Raw genomic sequence first — 19,143 nt, forward strand, 5'->3', positions numbered from 1 at the left:
TTTCGTGCATTCAGATATTGGTTCTCAGGTTAGTGTTTACACAAAAACAATTGTATTGGGTCTCCTTGTAAAACAGATGATTAGAAGAGTAGGTACACTGTTAAAATCTAGAAGAAGATAATCTAGTTTAAACATTGATTTCTCATTTTTGATTTTGATCTTATTTCTCATTTATTGATTATTTTAAACGACAAAAATAACTTTTTATTTGCGGAAAAGAAATTTCTACAACAAAACTTATGTCATCTACTTACGCACTATCATGTAAGTGGTTCAAGTGTTGTCAATTTTTCTGTAAACAATAATGTCAGTTTTTTAACTCTTCGCTAACATTTGGGAAAATTTCACCAGGAATTCACCGGAATTCTGCTGCGATTCGCGCTTTAAAATCATAAATATTAGCAGGTTGTGTTTTATAAACAATGGACTTAAGATGACCCCAAAGAAAAAAGTTTAAGGGTGTTCAATCCGGTGATCTTGCAAGCCATTCAATTGGTCCCCTTCTGCCAATCGATCTATCCGTACATACTATTCTACATTTTCTATATGATTCATATTAATTGATAACTACACCTACTATTCTAAGGTGTAAATCATCAACATTTGTATCTGGACTTACAACCGTACAACCTTACACAATATTCTAAACTAACAATAACTTCAGAGAAAAGAATCAAGCGGCGTTAAGTAGGGGCTGTTAAGGGGCCATGAGATAATACCAGAGAATACCAGATCGTCCAATCCAGATTTCCAACTATTTCATTCAAAAAAGCGCTACCGGGCAGACGTTCTGGGGTCATATGAGACTTTTAATTGTCCATATTCATTAACAAATAATGTTCTCTTCTTTCTTCCAATAGTTTGCCATTTGCAATATCGTTTTTCTACATTCGTAATTTTGTTTCGAGATGGAACACGTCACTGCGGATACAGCGCATTATATTCTTTACTTGCGTCTGATGCATATTCTTTGTTTTCACTCGAGTATTTTACATTGACGCTCAGGGAGATGATTTCATCACGACTTTGAATTGTTGCTATTAATAATTTATAAAACGCAATAGTATAAATAAAACTGATTGAACAAATCTAGGCAATATACAGGGTGATTCAAAATTCGCGAGTTCAGCAGAGAACAAGGGTGGCAGGGTACGAGAAAACTAATTAAATAATTTGTTTCCTACATTTTTAGAAGATATTAACAGTTGAAAATCTAATTCCAGGTTTGTTGTTTAGTATTATTTTGAAATGGTCTCACGTTTGATTGGTAGTCTGTTGGAATACTTATTACATTCTTTACTTCATTAAAAAAATTAGTTAAAATGAAATTTAAAAAAATATTTTAGTTAATAATTGATTTCCATGAAAATCTGTTAATCTCCTACTCATATTACTTTAAAAAATTAATTCTGTAAATCACTGCTGCAATGGGTAATTAAGTACGCAACAATCAAGCAACAATCAAAAGCACTCTAAAGATAAAGGCATACCGATGAGATAAACCTGTCTATAAAATATGCAATGCTCTTCTCATTTAATTACTATTGTGCAAGTTGCGGGATAATTGTAGTTAAATGAAATTTCGTGTGGCGGCAGCACTTTGAAGAAGTTAGCACCGATTCCGGTTGCTATAGCTACAGCTTCCTCTTTTGTTCTCTCGATAGGGCTAAATTTACCCAGGGGGTCGGTCGTTCACAATAGAGCAAAAATGGGATATCCGACAGTGGCGTTCGCCCATTTAACTCTTTAATTTCATGCTGAATCTCAGGTTTTCAACACACTCCGTTTGATTTCCGTTTCAAAATCAGGTTTATTTAACATATCTGCAAATCTAATCTAATCTACAATAAAATATTATTATCTATCTTATCTATCTGCGTTCTAAAACGGTACTTTTCGTTTTTTTTTTTCGAAAATTTTTGTCAAATGCAATAAATAAGGGTTTTAAACTTAATTGTCTTTTAAAAAGACCTCGTATTGGTTCCTTGACGTGCAGATCAAGAAGCCAATCTTGCGAAAAGAGATTGTGGTCCAGATTATTAAATTTAGCGCTAAAGTTATATTATTCTGGTAACTCCCAGCATACATTATGTTCCCTAATAATGATAGACATTTAAGAATGTGTTAATCATTCGAAAGAACCGAAAAAGTTAATTCTTGACACTTTTGTAGCTCAAAGCATAACTTCTATGGCAAACACAAATAATCTTTATTTTGAATTTGTAAAACTCGACTTTGAAGTGGTCTAGAAGTCTCTGGTCTCAATATATAAGTATATTCCCAATTTCACAAATAATGGCAAACGCTCAACCCTGATTGATTTGAAAAATTTATAAAATTGAAAATATGTGGATTATTCTGAAAAGTAAATGATAAGTAGGTTTAGCTGGAATTAAATACAAATACCATATATACAGGGGGGTTCAACAAAGAATTGAATTATTCTGAATAGGATGTTGGAATACAGAAAAAATTGTAAAAAAAATATAAAAATAGGAAAGTGACATGTTTGAAAACAGTTATTACGTGCAAGTAGCGCTTTTCTCATTAACATGACGCAAGTACTAGTTGCCTTATCCATAAATCACTAAAGGTAACATGAAATTAGAAAATAAATAAAAAATTGGGTTGAGATCATTTTACTGATGGAACTATAAATTGTCGCAGAATCTCACAAATCATCAGCTATCACAAAACCGCAAAACTCATCACAAACATGCGTACCTTCACTACCAAACCTCATTTAACAACATCAGTTTTGATTATGTTTTATTTAATTATTATTATTATTATGGAGATTATAAAACTATTGAGAAAAAGCACTTCTTCAAACTTTACTTGATAGGGACTTTCCTTTAAAAGTTCGAGATCAAGGAAATCTGCAAGATACTTTTTAATGGTTATTAATGTCTGGTTCTGGTGCTTGTTTTCATCAAACTCAACATCAATCTTATCGTTGCTCATATAACTTCTGTCTTCAGAAACCATCTACTTAGTTGCAACTTTCACGTTTTAGGCAAAGTTCATTTTCACTTTTTTGGTCACTTTACATTCAGTTTCCCAGCCTAATCAGTTTAAGTGTAGTAAACGCAACGTTCACAAAGGGTAATCTTAGCGAAAACACAAAAACTCTTATAAAACAGAGAAGGAAACCAAATTTCAAGCATACCACAAATGCAGACCAACTACGAATCCTAAATAGATACACCTCAAAGAGCGTCAGAAGAGATATAAGAAAGTTTAAATCTGAAAAAATAAAAAAAGTAATCGAAAACAACAAAAGTTCTTCGAAGAAAGTTCTGTTCCGGTACCAAGAACATCTGTAAACTGCAGAAGGGGCAAGCCGTACTACCTCAAATATGAATGAAATTCTAAAGTTAGTTAAGGATTTTTATACAGAGCTATACAAAGAAAAGAGACAAAATCCTCGTGAGAAATTGCCTCATGTACAAATGTACAAAACCATGGTTCAGATGATATTCCTGGTATTACCCTGGAGGAGATAAGAGCGTCGATGAACGAAATGAGGGACAACAAAGCTCCAGGCGAAGATGAAATTGTTATTGAGTCTTTTAAGGCAGGAAGAAACATATTGCTCAGGAAAAAGTGCATGTCTTCTGATGAGACTAACACCTTTCCAGTGGGATAATGCTACAATAATCATAATGCACAGACCGGGAGATATCGCGAAACTGTACAACTATAGACCGATAAACTTATTGTCACATGTCTACAAACTTTTTATATAGCTAAGCACCTGATACCTAAACTAAATTTATACCAGCCTCGTAAACAGGCGGGATTTAGAGCAGGCTATGGATCACACCTTCAACTTAGTAAGACTCTTCTATGCTGATAGAAAAATGCATTGAGTATAACAAGCGAGTTGTCTTGGTATTCACAGATTTCAAAAAGGCTTTCGACCTTGTAACTCAGCACAAAATGTTGCTGAAATACCTCCCTATTGAAAAACGTATACAAACTGATGTGAAAGATTACATGCAGACACAAATAAATTTCAAATCGAAAGAGGAGTTTGTCAGGGCGACCAATATATCCGAAACTGTTTACCACCGTATTGGAATATGCCTTTAAACGAGTAAACTGGGAAGACATCGGCATAAATATCGACGGAGAGCTGTTGAGGCACATGAGGTTCGCTGATGACATTTTCATAACTTCCGACTGAGTATTGACCAGACTCAGACTATGTTGGAGAGCCTTCATGAAGCGATCACAGAAATCGGTTTTAAGATCAATTTTAAAGACGGGTGCTACTGATGTCATAGAGAGAGTTGCAATCTTGAAGTGGAACTGGGCTGGCCATTTGGCACAAACAGCGGATGGAAGATGGTCAAAGCGGATCCTGGAGAGTGGAGACTACGGCACGAAGCCTATAGAAGCAAAGGCAGAGCACCAACTTGATGGACGGATGATATAAAAATAATCCGGGGAAACTGGATACAGCACGCACAAGACCGAAAGCATTGGCAGATACTAAGGGAGGCCTATGTCCAGTAGTGGACGCAACAGCTGTTTGATAATGATCAAACACAACGTGAATATTCTGTTTCGTATGTAGAATATTGGATCTATTTAGAGCCTCCAGGATGAAAGTAAATATTATGCATGTTTGATATTGTTATAAATTTCATGTTTTGAAAATCCTAACAAGGAATCTAAATTCCAATACACCGAAACGTGGAGATGTTTCTCAAAAAATTCTGTCTGGATACGTGGATGCCCTTGCGATTTTTCATTTAAAAAACCACAGAGTCCTTATTTCTTCAAACACAAACTTTGCCTAAGTTGATGTGTGACTACCTATTGGATGTATTTTTGAAATGTTGTAAGCGCTTAATTAAAAATTGATGCCAATTTTCAATCACCTTCCATATCCGTTAAAGTAATTTGGAGACTCAAACATGGACTTATGTGAATCTAATACTCAACTAATTTTTTCATCTCCTTAGCATGTAAGAAAGTTTGGAAAGTTGATTTGTTTAATGTAGAATTTACTTGCACTCTTTAATGAATAAATAACTACTTGCATCAGCCGTTAGAATTTTCATTGTCTGGCTACCAGTTGAAGAAAAATATCTAGAAATCCCCAAACGCGGATCAAATGCAAACAAAACTACCCTTTAATCTACGCCCTTGGTAAACGAACCCCTAATATTGTCGTCTCTGCGGACCACATCTGTCAATTTTTCGACTCTAGTTTGGTTTGGTGTTGTGCTGTAGTTTCTAGTAAATACTTAAAAGGTGCAATGATGTAAATGGTCCTGTTCAGCAGGAGGATTCTTACATGTTGTGAACTACGAAAAATTGTAATAATTGCAGTTGATCAATGAGTACTTACGTAAAGCAACCAGTGAGCTAAATTGCGGTAGTGAGTGGAAGGGGTGAATATATCTAGTCGTGATTAGTGAGTGACAAACTGGATTAAAGTTAAAATTTATGTGATAAAATTATATTTTATTAAAATTTTAATTTCTTTAAAAAAAGATTTGCGTGATGCTGACGAGTTGTTTGGATCGAGTTATCTAGTTGTGTTCATTGATAAATCAGGTTGCTGTTCGCCAGCTGGCTGCCATCCAAAGTGAGTGTGAAATTGCAAAATTTATTATAAATAAACAATGAAGTCATATGATTGTGATTCCTCCTCGGAAAGTGAAGATGCGTCACACGCCATCTCACGCGGTATGATTCAACCCCCACAGTGGCTTAGGGGAAACTCGATCGGGGCAAACTGGGGTTGGCAAGGGGTTGCTGTAAGTAGATATAAAATCTATAAGTCTCAGCCTTATTGATTTTTTGTAATTTTTGAAACCACCCCAAATGTTCTAGACACACGTGAATCAATTAATGGCGATATTTTTGTACTACTTAGATGCAACGGCTATAAATTAAGTTGTAGATATGTTCTATATTGTTGAGGCGGATTCATTTTTTTACAAACGTCTTCTTGGGTATTTCGCCTCAAATCCTCAAAACATTACCATATTGAGGCGAAATACCCAACAAGAAGTTTGTAAAAAAAATATAAATATCATGTTGGTGCTTAACTCATTTATTTAAAATTTTAAGAAAATAATGGAACACATGTTGACATCTTTAGTAAAGTAATTGGTTCCGTACATTGTGGTTATATTATATTATATGCACATCAGTTGACTTAATTTTTTTTAAGTAATTAACAGAGCTCGGGCGCTTGTCATCAAATAATACCATTTGAGTGTAATTTAATTTATACCAATCGCAATTTACAGTTTTCAGACGTTTGTTTATTTTTCTCAATATCTTGATGTAATTTCTTATGCTTTCGACATTAGATTTTGTAATTTTATGTTTGCAATATTCTTTTAATGCGACTTTTGCAATTTGCTAAATATGCACAGCACTCTACAGTTCGCAACTTCGAAAGAAAATTATTTGAAACCTGTTAAATTTCGTTTTCAATAATTCTTCGCAAGTGTCTATTTTAATTCCATTGAATAAAATAAAGATAATTACTTTCTATTGTAATTTAATGTGTCTTATAAAAAGAAAATAGTTATTTTTTCTGATAATAAACTTTCAAATCGCTAGAAAGTCAATATAAAATAAAGAACAGAAACATAAATGTATCCAAAAACCTGGAGATAGACATTAAAGAAATATTGATAAATTATCTTTAACAGAAAATTTTGATCGAAAAAAAAACAAGAATAGTTTAATACTACCTTAAAGCATTTTTATAGTATTAGATTTACTGTATTTTTTAATCGAAAAAGTTTGTTGACAAATTGAGATTTTAGAACTTGACCGGTTTCTCAATCAATTTTCTGCATGTAAAGGCAAAGCAACCCTGATAATAATTAAAAAATCGTTAATAATAAAGTATTCGAAAACAATTACTGAATATTAAGATGGTTATGGAATACACGAAAATATTCACAAAACCAGCAGTGATAACGTATTAGTTCAACTTTGTAAGTAATAAAATACGTTTAATAATATATCGAAGTAAGGAAACCTGGAATGCACAGTATTTTTCTAAAACATCACATTTTAACTAATAAAAACTCATATACCACAAAGTTTTGAATCATTTGCACTATTGATTCAATTGTAAAAAAAAATACTTTTCGAAAAAACTGTAATCTATATAAGGAGTAAATAAAATAAATATAATTTACATAAAATAATCTACTAATAAAATTAAGTACTAAAGGCACTTCTACAATAAAATTCGTTTTGGAATCGAAAACAACATAACAGTCATATGTTAAACGTGTCTCAAATTCTGTTTTAAACTATTATTAACTTAAAATAATAAATGCGTTTTTTTTTTACTTTAAATCGACACGAACCTGCGTTTATTTGTTTTGTTTCTATCTACATTAACTGTTTTATGTTCTAATTTTTGCTGTTGCTTCCGGTTTTGTGCAGAGTAGATACATGATTTTTGATCAACTTTTCTTTTTTAGGGCAGTTCTACCGGACCAAGTTCTTCGGCAGCAGCAATGGACCATCCACAAAGTTATTCTTCGTTTCCAGCTGCAAATTCTCAGGACGAATCTCAAGTTCCAGGTCGACGGACACCGTTAGGGACGGTGAGTTTAGGAGGATTTTACTTTCAAGGATGTCAACAGAACGTGACCACGCCTCACGGTCCACCTTCGGACGAAAATAATCCCGATCCTGGTTGTTCAATTCAACATAGCAGCAGGTATGAATCATTTTTATGTATATCTTAATTTGAGTCATAAATAAATTTGAAAAATATTTTAACAGAGCTTTTCAAATTTATTTAAAATGTATAAAAGGACAAGATAAAATAAAATTAGAAAGAACGAACATTTTTAATAAAGAATTGTATCTTAGGAATCATTTCATAGTTTCAACTTTTCGACTGCAGTTTTTAAATAAAAAAGAAAGTATTGTATATGCTAAAGTGAGCCCCACGATCCATTTTGTTACTTTGAATGCTGAAGGCTGAAAATTTATGAAAGAAAATTATGATTTCCTATTGATTAATGAGATTAATAGTAGCGATTTAAGAGTAAAAAATCAGTGTTTTTAAAACTTAATTCAGACTGAAAGAACCCTATGTATTTGATTATTAAGCGATTTGTTTGTATTTAGATGGATTTAGAAAATTTTATTTAAAAAAGAACTAAATGTTTTTTGAAAACCAAGAATTATGCTTAAAAGACCCAAATAACAGCATTGAATTTTCTATTATCTTATGTCATCAAGCTCAATGCTGAATACATGTTTTTAGTTAAGACTAAATTGCATACAATAACATTTTCCTTAACATAAACATTTCAAATAGAATCCCGAAAATCCGAGTGAACGAGCTTGGAATCAATAAAATGTTCTTTATTCTTCAATTTTAATTTAATAAATGATTTTTCTAAGAAGCTGATTATAATAACTTGCCATACTGTATTCAAATACGGCTAATATTTATTATTCGATACCTTTACCTGCAATATAAGTTGTAATATTACAGGTTTCTATCCACTTTTTTGCGTCTTTGAACTTTTGAGTCATTTCCGACCCGACATTTGCAACAGGATATAAAGTAAAGGAAAAATATTTTGTTATTTCATACAAATTTGTAGGCGTAATTTATAGGTTTTAATTGTTTTAGTTAAAGAAAAATTGGTGGTTCTGAAATATACCGACATAACTGAATATATGCTAATTATTATAAACGCGATTTATTTTAGAATACAGTAAAAATTTATAATTTTTGAGTAGATATAAAGAAATCTACTTTTGATAAACAATGGATCAGAAAGAAACTAGTCCACTTAAAATAATTGTTTAATAATCATCATCAATAATCAGTTTTTGCTGGTAAAATTATAGCTTTGTACGTTTATTCCTTTTTGTAGTCGCAATAATTCAAAAACCACCTAAGATTTTGATATAGTTCTACAATTCTGAGCAGTTGTTCATTTAGAAAAAATATCTGTTTGATAACCCTAAAGTAGAATAGATTGTTCGAATTTGGACCACGCTGTATATTTGTACCAAATAAAAATTATGCTGGTCGTTTTTTGCAGTAGCGAACCTATGCGGAATAATTGTAAAAACGTCTTGTACTTCAAAAACTAGTATACAATAAAATATATAAATAAATTATGTAAAAATTGTTAAAAATTTACATTAAACTCATTAATTAAGAATTTAATAATTACCAGAAAAAAAATATAACGAATCTGTGATTTTCGAAAACAAAAAAAAATTATGTGGTTGCAAAAGTAATTTCTTCCCTATGATTGACGAGCGCTTTAAAAAAACTGTAGCAACCTCAGCATCTGCAATAAAAAAATTATTAGATCTAAACAATTATGGATAAAACAATATTCTACAGAATATCATATACGTTTTTTCTATTTTTGCCTGTTTAGTTTCGAAGTTGTAGAGAAATTAAACTTAAAATTWAACTTAAAACTTAAAAAATAATTAAAAAGAAAAATGTTGAAAAATGTCGCAATAGTCTCATAAACGCGAGCATTTGAAACTGACCTTAACACTATTCGAAAATCKATRAAGAAAAATAAGGTTTACATTAATTAGCACTAATGARGGCAAAACAAAAAAGCTTTTTACTTGYATCCTACTGTGCCTGACTTGCAAATTTAAGCCTAAATTGGTTGAAATACAGTAAGTTTTCACATGCGAGGAAACGCAAAAAAGTGTTAAAGAAATGAGGATGGTAACAGTATATTAATGGAATATGCTGTTGTAGTTTATGCAGATGATATTGATGAGAGAAAGTCCATAAATGGATATTTTTTTTCAATCCGGGTAATTTCAATTGTAATTTTCGCTCCTCGAGCCATAAACAGTACTAAATAATCAACTGAAGCAGAATATATTAATTCCACGGTACTTAAAAAGCTATTTTCAAAACAATGTACAAGGAAAACTAATGTATCTTTTCTTTTCTCTGTACAATCATTGGTGACGTGCTATTGACCTCATTGAAAGTACAGGTCATAATTTTCATTAAATTGATAAATTTTTTTCAATATTATCAATCATTGTTATTATTATTTTCAAGAAAAGCATTCAACACAGTAAACAAACGTCTAGAAAAACTTAAGGAATAAATGGTTGGTCTTCCATATGATAAGCATGCGATTTCTCTTATTTACTATGTTTTCCGCCCTCAAAGATCGTCCTCAAATTATATTTATTACGTTGTAATTGCACTTTGCTATCAACAAAAAGCCTCATATAAGGTGGTCTATTTCCAGATCTTTAGAATCCAGATCCGGAAGCACGAATCCGAATGTCAAAGGAAAGAATCGTCAAGGCAAAACCGTTCGACTAAACATAAATGCCCGCGAGCGTCGAAGAATGCACGATCTGAATGACGCTCTGGATGAACTCAGAGCAGTCATTCCTTATGCCCACTCACCATCTGTGCGGAAGCTGTCGAAAATAGCTACTCTATTATTGGCTAAAAATTATATTCTTATGCAAGCTAATGCTTTGGAGGAGATGAAGAGACTTATTGCCTATTTACAAGGTTAGTTACCATAGATTGTAGTATATTGAACAGTTCGTTTTTTGAAGATACATATTAAGTCATTTAAAAGATTCTTTAAATTTTATTATTTAAGAGCACCGAAAGCAGCATTTAGTTTACTGATTATGATGTTATGATAAGTAATTAATTTTAATTAATTATGATAATGAATGATTAAGATGTTAACAGTTTTCTTTATTCACTAGATATTTTTGCAAATTATTATTACATATGGAACATTTTCGAAAATTGTATCCACCCAAGTTTTCTATTTGCAATATTTACTGTGCCTTTATGATATTACTATTGTTGTTTTCGTTGGTTAGTTTGATTGCTTTTGAGTCGCGTAGTTGTTTGTTGGAGAAATGAACTTAAATTGTCTGGTTCGTCTTCTCTTGTCTTATTGATCTCCATGCAACTTGTGGTGCTGTTTGTATGTGATGTTCAGTTTTATTGGAAGCATTTGCTCTTATTCTGTGTTAGTAGTCCATCATAATCATCATCATGCAACAGCTATTCGATATATTGTTGGATATAAGCTTCCTCAAGTTGCCAAGTTGCTTGCACATTCTGCGGTCCTCAGCTTGCTGTGACCATAGTTTTCCTCTGGTTTTTTCTATGGCGTCTTTCCATCTGGCTCTCGGTCTGCCTTTATTCCTTTTACCGTGTCGTGGCCTGATACAATCTTACATAAAAAACTTACCTCATAATTGGTAAACATTACGTTCGTTTACGTAAAAAAATAAACGTAGAAAATAATTCAGACAAATTTAAGGTTTCAAGAAGGCAAAGACCCAAAAGAACGTAATGTTTAACAATTATGAGGTAAGTTTTTCAAATGTTTTGCTCTCCCAAAAGGAAGGATTTTTTCCTTCAAGAACTGATGAGTGTTTTAACGCTTTATAAATTATAGTTTGTATACAACATGTTTTAATTGTGAATTGGTGTTTGTAGTTTGTGTAAATTTAAAATCTGACGATGGCGCTGTTGTCTCGCCGAAACGCAATAAAATAAACAATATTCAAAATTTTTACTTCACACTTTGACTGAGACCCAGGAAAAATAAGAATATATTAGTATTTGTATCAACCAGTGGAGGTTAAACAAAATCCGAGTTGACTCAATAACTTGCTATTCTCTTTGAATTTAGCAAATTTAAAATTGGAACAATTTCCAAAAAAACTTCAACATTTTCCTATAGAATACATGAACGTCCGGTTCCTATATTCAATTTTAATCTTTCTTCGCAGTATTTGCAAAATAATATTTTTTTCAAGGCACTGCCGGGGCTGGAGCTGGAGCTACAATAGTCGCACCTCCAGGATTCGATCTCCAAGGGTTTCCAGCAGCAGCCAAGTTCCTACAACAACAACAAGCTCTCCAAGCGGAAAATGCTCGACACAACGAAGGAAATAATGGAGGTTCCGGATCTGCAATGTGAATCGCTTGCGATAATAAGATATAGATTCATAACATGGTGCCGAAAATTTAATGCCCTGAGCTGATAGAAAACTTTTTAAATTGATGTGCCAATAGAAAACTGACTAGTTCAAATCTAATGCAAACAGTAAGTAGTGCAACTGAATTGATTTTGTAGACTTTGGGGAGATTTTTATGTGTGTTCAAGCTCTATATCGTAAGTCAGATGCATTTAATAGAAATACATTAATTCGATTTAAAAAAAAATTGAGGGAAACAATGGAGTGGAATATGCTGCCTTTTCTGTGGTTATTGCCAGTTTATTACTTAAACAAGCAAAGACATGATTATTCGTCCAAAACTTCTAATAAAGTTAGTTCTTCATCTATCTGTTATTTCCTTAAGGTTTCATATTTGGGGCTTTATGTGTTTTACAACATGTTACGTTCTAAATGAGTATCACTTCGATYTTAAGTAGATATTGATYAATCTAYAAAAATGCCATTTTTGCAAACCGACCATTAATTTAGATTATATTTAAAAATTCCTAACTAAATCTCGAACTGCTTCATATGCAACTTCTSTGAATGCCAATCAAATTTATTAATCAAAAATGAGCTTAAACTTGTAGGTTCAATAAATTATAAATTTCAAATCATGTGACTAAGAAACTGCAACTYTTGAGAAAATATGAATGTCGCATTCGAATACAACTTAAATTTGAAGAAACTGAGATTGTTCTTACTTAGGAGGAAACGCYCGAATTTGGATGGTTTAAGTTCAATTGAATGAAGRATAAACCCGGTARTTTTTTTTTAAGGCCAAATAATAGTTTTCCAATAGTGGGCGCCAGCAAATCTAAGTGCAAGATGAAGAGATTCAATATCGGCAGAAAGTTGARTAATTATACTTTGATTTTGGTCAAGGATTTTAATAATTTAAAATATTTGGAGTTTTTTGGGAACACWTAATTTTCRATGTAACTGAAAAAGACGTTTTTGGTACAATATACATGATGGTATTTCTCCTATTTGATGAGATTGAAGMTTTTCAAAAGATTTTCAAATTATTAGATGAAAAGAAGCGATTTTATTGAATGATTAGATCACATTCCAACTCCATAACACACTTTGAAATGGGTTATGTAAAGTCCAAATCTTATTTATGAAGTACCAAAGTAATTTCGAAATGAAAAATTAATAAATGCCCCTCACAGGTGTTAATTAAGCAAGAGAAAACTTTTAAATTTGACTGATCACAAGTTCAACACTCTGTTTGCTTTGAGGTAAGTTTAATACTTTGAAATTGTGTCTTTGATTCTGTTTAGTTCGTCTGTAAATTCAATGCATAAACTACAAAGAAACCATTAAATAACATTGAATTGAAAAATGACTGAATAAATAACGATCTGTAGCAGAAACAACGGTTAAATTTAAAATTAGAGATTTTGCAAAAAAAAATAGAATTAAGTTTTTATCTTCTTTGTTCGCGCTATTTCAGTTATATACAGTATCTATCTGAAATCACAACTGTATTGATGACTAACTCGATCGAGTATTTTTCAAAGCATATGAAAAAACACGTTATTTGATTTACGTAGTTCTTTGTACGTTTTCTTCAAAACTTTCTTATTAGTGATTATGGTTGACGAGGTAAAAAAATCACTAAAGCTTTGCTTTGACGGGTTTTTTTATAAAAATTTAAATCGGGATTATCATTATAATATCTGAAAACTGAGAAAAAAGTTACGTTCTACTATATTTCATGAAACTGAAAAATTATTTGGATCAACATATGTTTGGGTGATCATAATCAGTGCAAAAATATAAACGAAAACATACAAAATAAAACCAACTGTTTAAATATTTGCCGCGAAAACTTAAGCCATTTCATACAGTAAAACAAAATGCATTGCTTCCAAGTTTAACTGATCTAATTCCTATCTTCACTAATATTAAAGCTGCCAATAGTGCCGGCCTAATTTAAAATAGCCTGTATATAAGAAAACTTATATTTTAAGTTATATAGTGGGGTTTAATAAATATAATAACAGATTTGTAACTTCAATTCGTTGCAACGTTATGAACCATTTCAAAAAGCTAGTCGGTCAAAAAGCAATATTTGCTTCTTAAGATTTTAACTCCGTTTACGTATAACTTCCATTTGGCAAATGTAATAATTTGTACGCAGATGAGAGAGAAAGATGAGTACAGAAAGTGGGTAATAAAAGAGTCGAGAAATTGGAGAGTATGATGGTCGATAAATTACCAGAGAATAAAAGCAAATTATCAAAAGAATTCAAAAGCAACCACTTATGTAGGTACTAAATAATCACCATGCAGGTGAATAATTTTAATACATAAATGACTTGCTACGATTTACGTTACGAGACTAGTTTTTACTGTATTTTTCCTTCACATTTGATAGTTTGAACAAATACACATAGAAGAGTAATAACAATACCAGCTAACTACTTTTCTCCTAATTTTCTAATAAATTATTTTTTATATAATTTGTATAATCCTGTAATTTAACACTGCTGAATCTACATATTAGCAATGTTTCAACGCTCAATTATACATTACAATTCAAATCTGGGCATACCAGTTGAAATGTGTTTTGAAATGGTGTATCGTTTAATCTCTTAATTTTCTTGTATTATTCGCTGCTGATTCTCCTCTAAACCATGTGGATTTGATGGCTTTAACGATATGTGACAAAATATGGTTGTATTGTTCGTATGCTAGTCGTCCTATAGACTACTTAAATAATATAAAATGAGGACATTCATCGGATGAACAAATATATTAAACATAAGCAATACTTGGTGTGATCTTACCGTAACAGACTAGTCAATTAGGATAATTTTTATATAAATATAAGATGTATTTTAACTTAGAGAACGTGTAACATAACTTGGAGATAAGTATGCAATTTGTGTAGTTTTTAGACTGCTACTATATCGATGAAAAACATAAAGTACATGGGTGTAGTTGACTAACAAGAAGCAGCTGTGTTTGTAACAATGACTATTTGGGATTGAGCAAATAACGGATACTCGGAGGACGTTGTGAAGAAGGATCGGAATTAAATGAAGATATAAGAAAGTCTATTAATATAATATCGTCACTTTTTATTTATTTAATTATCAGACATGTTGATAAAGGCCATGTCCTGATTAGTATTTACGTTTGATGTAGACCTTCAATGTAACAATTAAGCATTAAGGGCGTTGGTCAGATGAACCTTTTCCGTTTTTCTGCTCAAGACATCTGCACTGTGTTGCTCTCTTTTGCATTGCAATGTAAAATATACACCCATGTACAAAATGTTTGTAGGTTCAAGTAAGGGATCTAAATCATTTCAACATTTACAGCAAATTCGTTCCTGCATGATAAGTATTTGGATATGCGAATCAGATAGAAGCATATAGCATAATTGTATGGATACAACTTGATAAAGTATGTGTGATATTAATTTTTGAATTGCTTTATTTCAAAGTCCAACAATAGTCATCAAGTCAAATCCTTGAAAGGAACATTTTCAGAGGTGGAGCTTGTGCAAATCATACAGGGTGTCGTACTATGAACGTCGTCAAACGTTGGCAGAGAACAGTGGTGAAAAGAATAGTGCTTAAAGTTGGTAAGTTACAAGTAAGTAGACATTCAAGGTGCTGGTTGTTACGGATTTATCGGAAGTTGACTATAACTTTCTGCATTTAAATTGAACATCTGCTGTAAGTTTATACATTTAAAGAGTTTTAATTTCTCCTGCCTGTGGTTTTGGAGAAAATAATATTTCTGTTAATAACGATTAAGATTGTGGTCAGTTTAATATAAACAAGCAGGGGCACAATTAAGAGGGTTTGATTAAATTTTCCTTAATATTGAAACTTTTAAGAAACTTTGCATCAAGTAATAGATAATGGAGTATACATTAATATCAGGTATTTATATCATTGGTTTCCGGCCAATTAAAAACCTGAATTTCGCACAATTTAATTTAGGGTGACAAATATAGTTCCATCAATAAAAAGATTTTTTAAATATTTGGTTTAGTTGCTTTCGTTGATTTGCTTAGAAAGCAACAGGTATGTACGTTTTGTTAATGAAAAAGTCGTCATGTGCTGGTGTATTTAAATATATTGTTACTCCTAATTTATAATTACCTTCAAGATTTTTAACAAATGTTTTTTCAAGGGTTGTTTTATGAGAATCGTTCACTATGTTTTCGGAACTTAGTTAATTTCCCACGTCAAAACCTCCAGAGGAATAACGCCAAATTAAATCATCGTGTATATATTTTTTTGTGCACAAAGCAATTAATCCTGTAAATCTGCTGGTGTTATTGTTTTGTGCATTACAAAATGCCGTCATTTTTGCGGTCTTATGTTTTGGAGATCAGCAGTAGGCGCATTAACTGTAAATCACTATGTTGGTCAAGGCTACAAGGCAGACTTTGAATTTCAATGGAGCTTTATTACTTTCTTCGACTTTTATAATATCTGATTTAGTTCTGTCCAAACACTGGTTTCCTTTTACCGTCGGCATTGTAGTCTAAAACATTTTCTAAACCAACTGGAAGCTAGACTCTTTTGACAATCACGAAGTTACCCTCAAGGTAATCTTTAATACTTAACTGAAAAATGGATAAAATTCGTCGTGGCAAAAATGAATAAAATAAATAAAAAAGTCGTAGTACTTTAAGCACCTCTGGAGAGTTTGAGATATGGACTAATTTACATCCCTCATCATTCTATGGGGCTTTGTCCCCACCCCCCCAGGCACAGTACAATACTTTCTATTTCATAGTAGCGACTCAAAAGTCTGAATTTACTTTTATAACAACGAAATAACATTTTATAATAGCCATAAATGAAGAAGCTCGTGTTCACTCAGTCGGATATTCCATGAAATGATTGAAAAACAATCAATTGGACGAGAAGGAACTGTAGCTGGGCACCTCGATCATCTGATCCAAACAATCGGGACTTTTAACTTAAAACAATCGGGGGTTTTCAAAAACAGACCCCAGGAGGGCTTAAACATCCACTTTGACTCAAAACCCAGGAAAACTTTTAACATTTTTACCCTCAAATGTCTCGATAAATCAAATGAAATCACTACGCGAATTTTTGCTAGTTCCTATTTGTGCTGCCGCGCCGGTTAAAAGCCGAAGTTTCTTTAGAATTTGTCCCATACAGATGATCCATGACGTACTTACACAGTACAATAATTTATGTTTCATCGTAACGACTCAAAAATCTTAATTTTCTTTAATAATAACTTAATAGCATTTTATGATTCTGTAAATTAATAAACTAAATATTTCAAAAACACGTTCTTCCATCCAGAGGAACTTGGAGGTTACAATACGTCGGTATAATGATGTACCTTTTTTATGACCTCAGTCATAAAAAAACCTTTAATCGTTCCTCAATCACGTATTTGCCCATCTACTGACTGAAAAATTAGCACTGTAAAGAAATAATACATATCATAACAGACGTAGATACTATTAACAAATTACAACCATTTCGAATCGAAACAAAATATACATTTACTTATACTTTTGACGGCTTAGAACGTTAGCGTCGCTTCTGTACGATAAATCATGTGAATTAGAATCAATAATTGTCAATTAATTGTAGTTCTCATCAATTTTAATTGCCTTTTATAAATGAAATGTCAAAAAAGTAAATGTTTCAATTTGTTAATGTAGATAAACTTAACATTCTTAACAAGTCGCACATTCGATTTACTTTTCACATTATTTTTTTAAATCTACTGTGAACTAATAAGCTCTAGAGTCGCTGTGCCTTTTTCAATAAGGAATTCTGAACTAATTCATAAATATAAATCCAGTACGTATAAGTAAAGTTGGTGTAGATTTTCAGCAGAATCAGCCACTTGCGTAAAATACAAGCCTCAACTGTTCAAAATTATCCTGAAGAAAAAGAAGGAAATATAAATATAAGTTTGTGAAACAATTCTGAGAGCAATTTGGGAAGTTTTACTTGTTGGAGGTTATTCTATATGAGCCTATGAAGAAGATATTTGCCATGCTTTTATCTGAGTCGAGATTACGTTTTAAATTTAGGTCATTTATGTTTTTGTTCTTCATAATGGTTCGAATTATAACCCTACAGAGAAGTTTCTTTGCAAATCTGAACCAAAACGAAATGGAAAACACATTCCTTAAGAATATTTGTTGTGTAATATAAAATATATTCAATAATAAATTGCTTGAATTTTTTTTATCTAATATATCTGGAAAGGTGATTTTAACTATGTTTCATTTTTTTTAAATACATATTTTAATTATCCGTGTATTGATTTAGAGATTATCTACCGAAAAATAAGTTGTCAATTGAACCACTGGGCTTAACTCAACTTATGTGAGCTGTAAAAGCAAAGGCGATTTTGAGAGCCATTTATATTTTCCTTTGCAACCTTCTAAAGTCTATTTCTAGTTAATATTAACCACCCTGCAAATTTTTAATCGCAAAAAACTCTTGTCTTTTATTAGAAGAACAAATATCAGATTTTATCAGTTTCCACTAAAGCAAATCTTTCGGAAGTTGATCAATACTTATGTAATGGCGTTGAGCAAGCAGTTTTTCAGGTGTTTGATATCAACAGCTTTACCTTCTTACTAAATTTGATTGTTATGAGAAAGGCTACGCTTTCCTAATAATGTTTCGGCTATTCAAATAAAAAAGTTTTCCTTACTAATTTGTTTGGCTGTTAGTTGAAGTACATCTGAAGTTAATCTTTGTATCCAACACTTTCTAGGCAGTAATTACTATTTTCTCCAATGATTCCATATCGGTTAAATAGTCCCTAGTTTTCCTTAGATTTAAAAAAAAATTATAAGTGAAACAAAAAAGGTTATTGCAAACGGTGTATTACGAAATTTAAAAAATGTAAAGAAATTGAACTCATAATTTTCCTTCAATTTGTATTCTTAGCTGTAGCTTTAATTTAATTTTATGTATATATTTAACAAAGTTTATATGTAGATTGTGCAGTTGCAAATCACATTCACTGCAAGTGTATTGATTTTTGCATCCCAGCAAATGAAAAATATCTTAAAGGAGATTATTTGATAGAGTTCGTATGTATATTTGGCAGTAGCAAATCACCTTCACTGCAGGTATATTGATTTTTTCCATCTTCAGCTGCTTC

The 19,143-nt window shown here is 31.8% G+C and overlaps 1 protein-coding gene across 2 annotated transcripts; it reads left to right on the forward strand.

The window, feature by feature from the left end:
• The first annotated feature begins 5,094 nt into the window (after positions 1-5,094).
• Positions 5,095-15,433, forward strand: LOC125504350 (class E basic helix-loop-helix protein 23-like). 2 transcript variants are annotated; one of them, XM_048666206.1, is made up of 5 exons: positions 5,096-5,602; positions 5,680-5,774; positions 7,473-7,714; positions 10,263-10,537; positions 11,815-15,433. In XM_048666206.1, the coding sequence occupies exons 2-5, from the start codon at positions 5,706-5,708 to the stop codon at positions 11,976-11,978; spliced, it is 750 nt and encodes a 249-aa protein (XP_048522163.1). In that variant the 5' UTR covers positions 5,096-5,602; positions 5,680-5,705; the 3' UTR covers positions 11,979-15,433. The 2 variants fall into 2 exon arrangements, with proteins under 2 accessions (XP_048522162.1, XP_048522163.1); XM_048666205.1 differs by having other exon boundaries at positions 5,095-5,774.
• Positions 15,434-19,143: the final 3,710 nt, after the last annotated feature.

This window comes from Dendroctonus ponderosae, unplaced genomic scaffold (assembly GCF_020466585.1).
Source record: "Dendroctonus ponderosae isolate FM_Combo_2020 unplaced genomic scaffold, Dpon_F_20191213v2 Dpon_F_20191213_401, whole genome shotgun sequence".
In the NCBI taxonomy this organism is placed as follows: Eukaryota; Metazoa; Arthropoda; class Insecta; order Coleoptera; family Curculionidae; genus Dendroctonus; species Dendroctonus ponderosae.

Excerpts from the sequence above, each read along its gene's own strand:
- LOC125504350 (XM_048666205.1), top strand. The coding sequence starts at position 5,640 with ATGAAGTCATATGATTGTGATTCCTCCTCGGAAAGTGAAGATGCGTCA. Across the intron at positions 5,775-7,472 it reads GGGGTTGGCAAGGGGTTGCT|GGCAGTTCTACCGGACCAAG; the intron begins GTAAGTAGATAT and ends TTTCTTTTTTAG. Across the intron at positions 7,715-10,262 it reads TCAATTCAACATAGCAGCAG|ATCTTTAGAATCCAGATCCG; the intron begins GTATGAATCATT and ends GTCTATTTCCAG.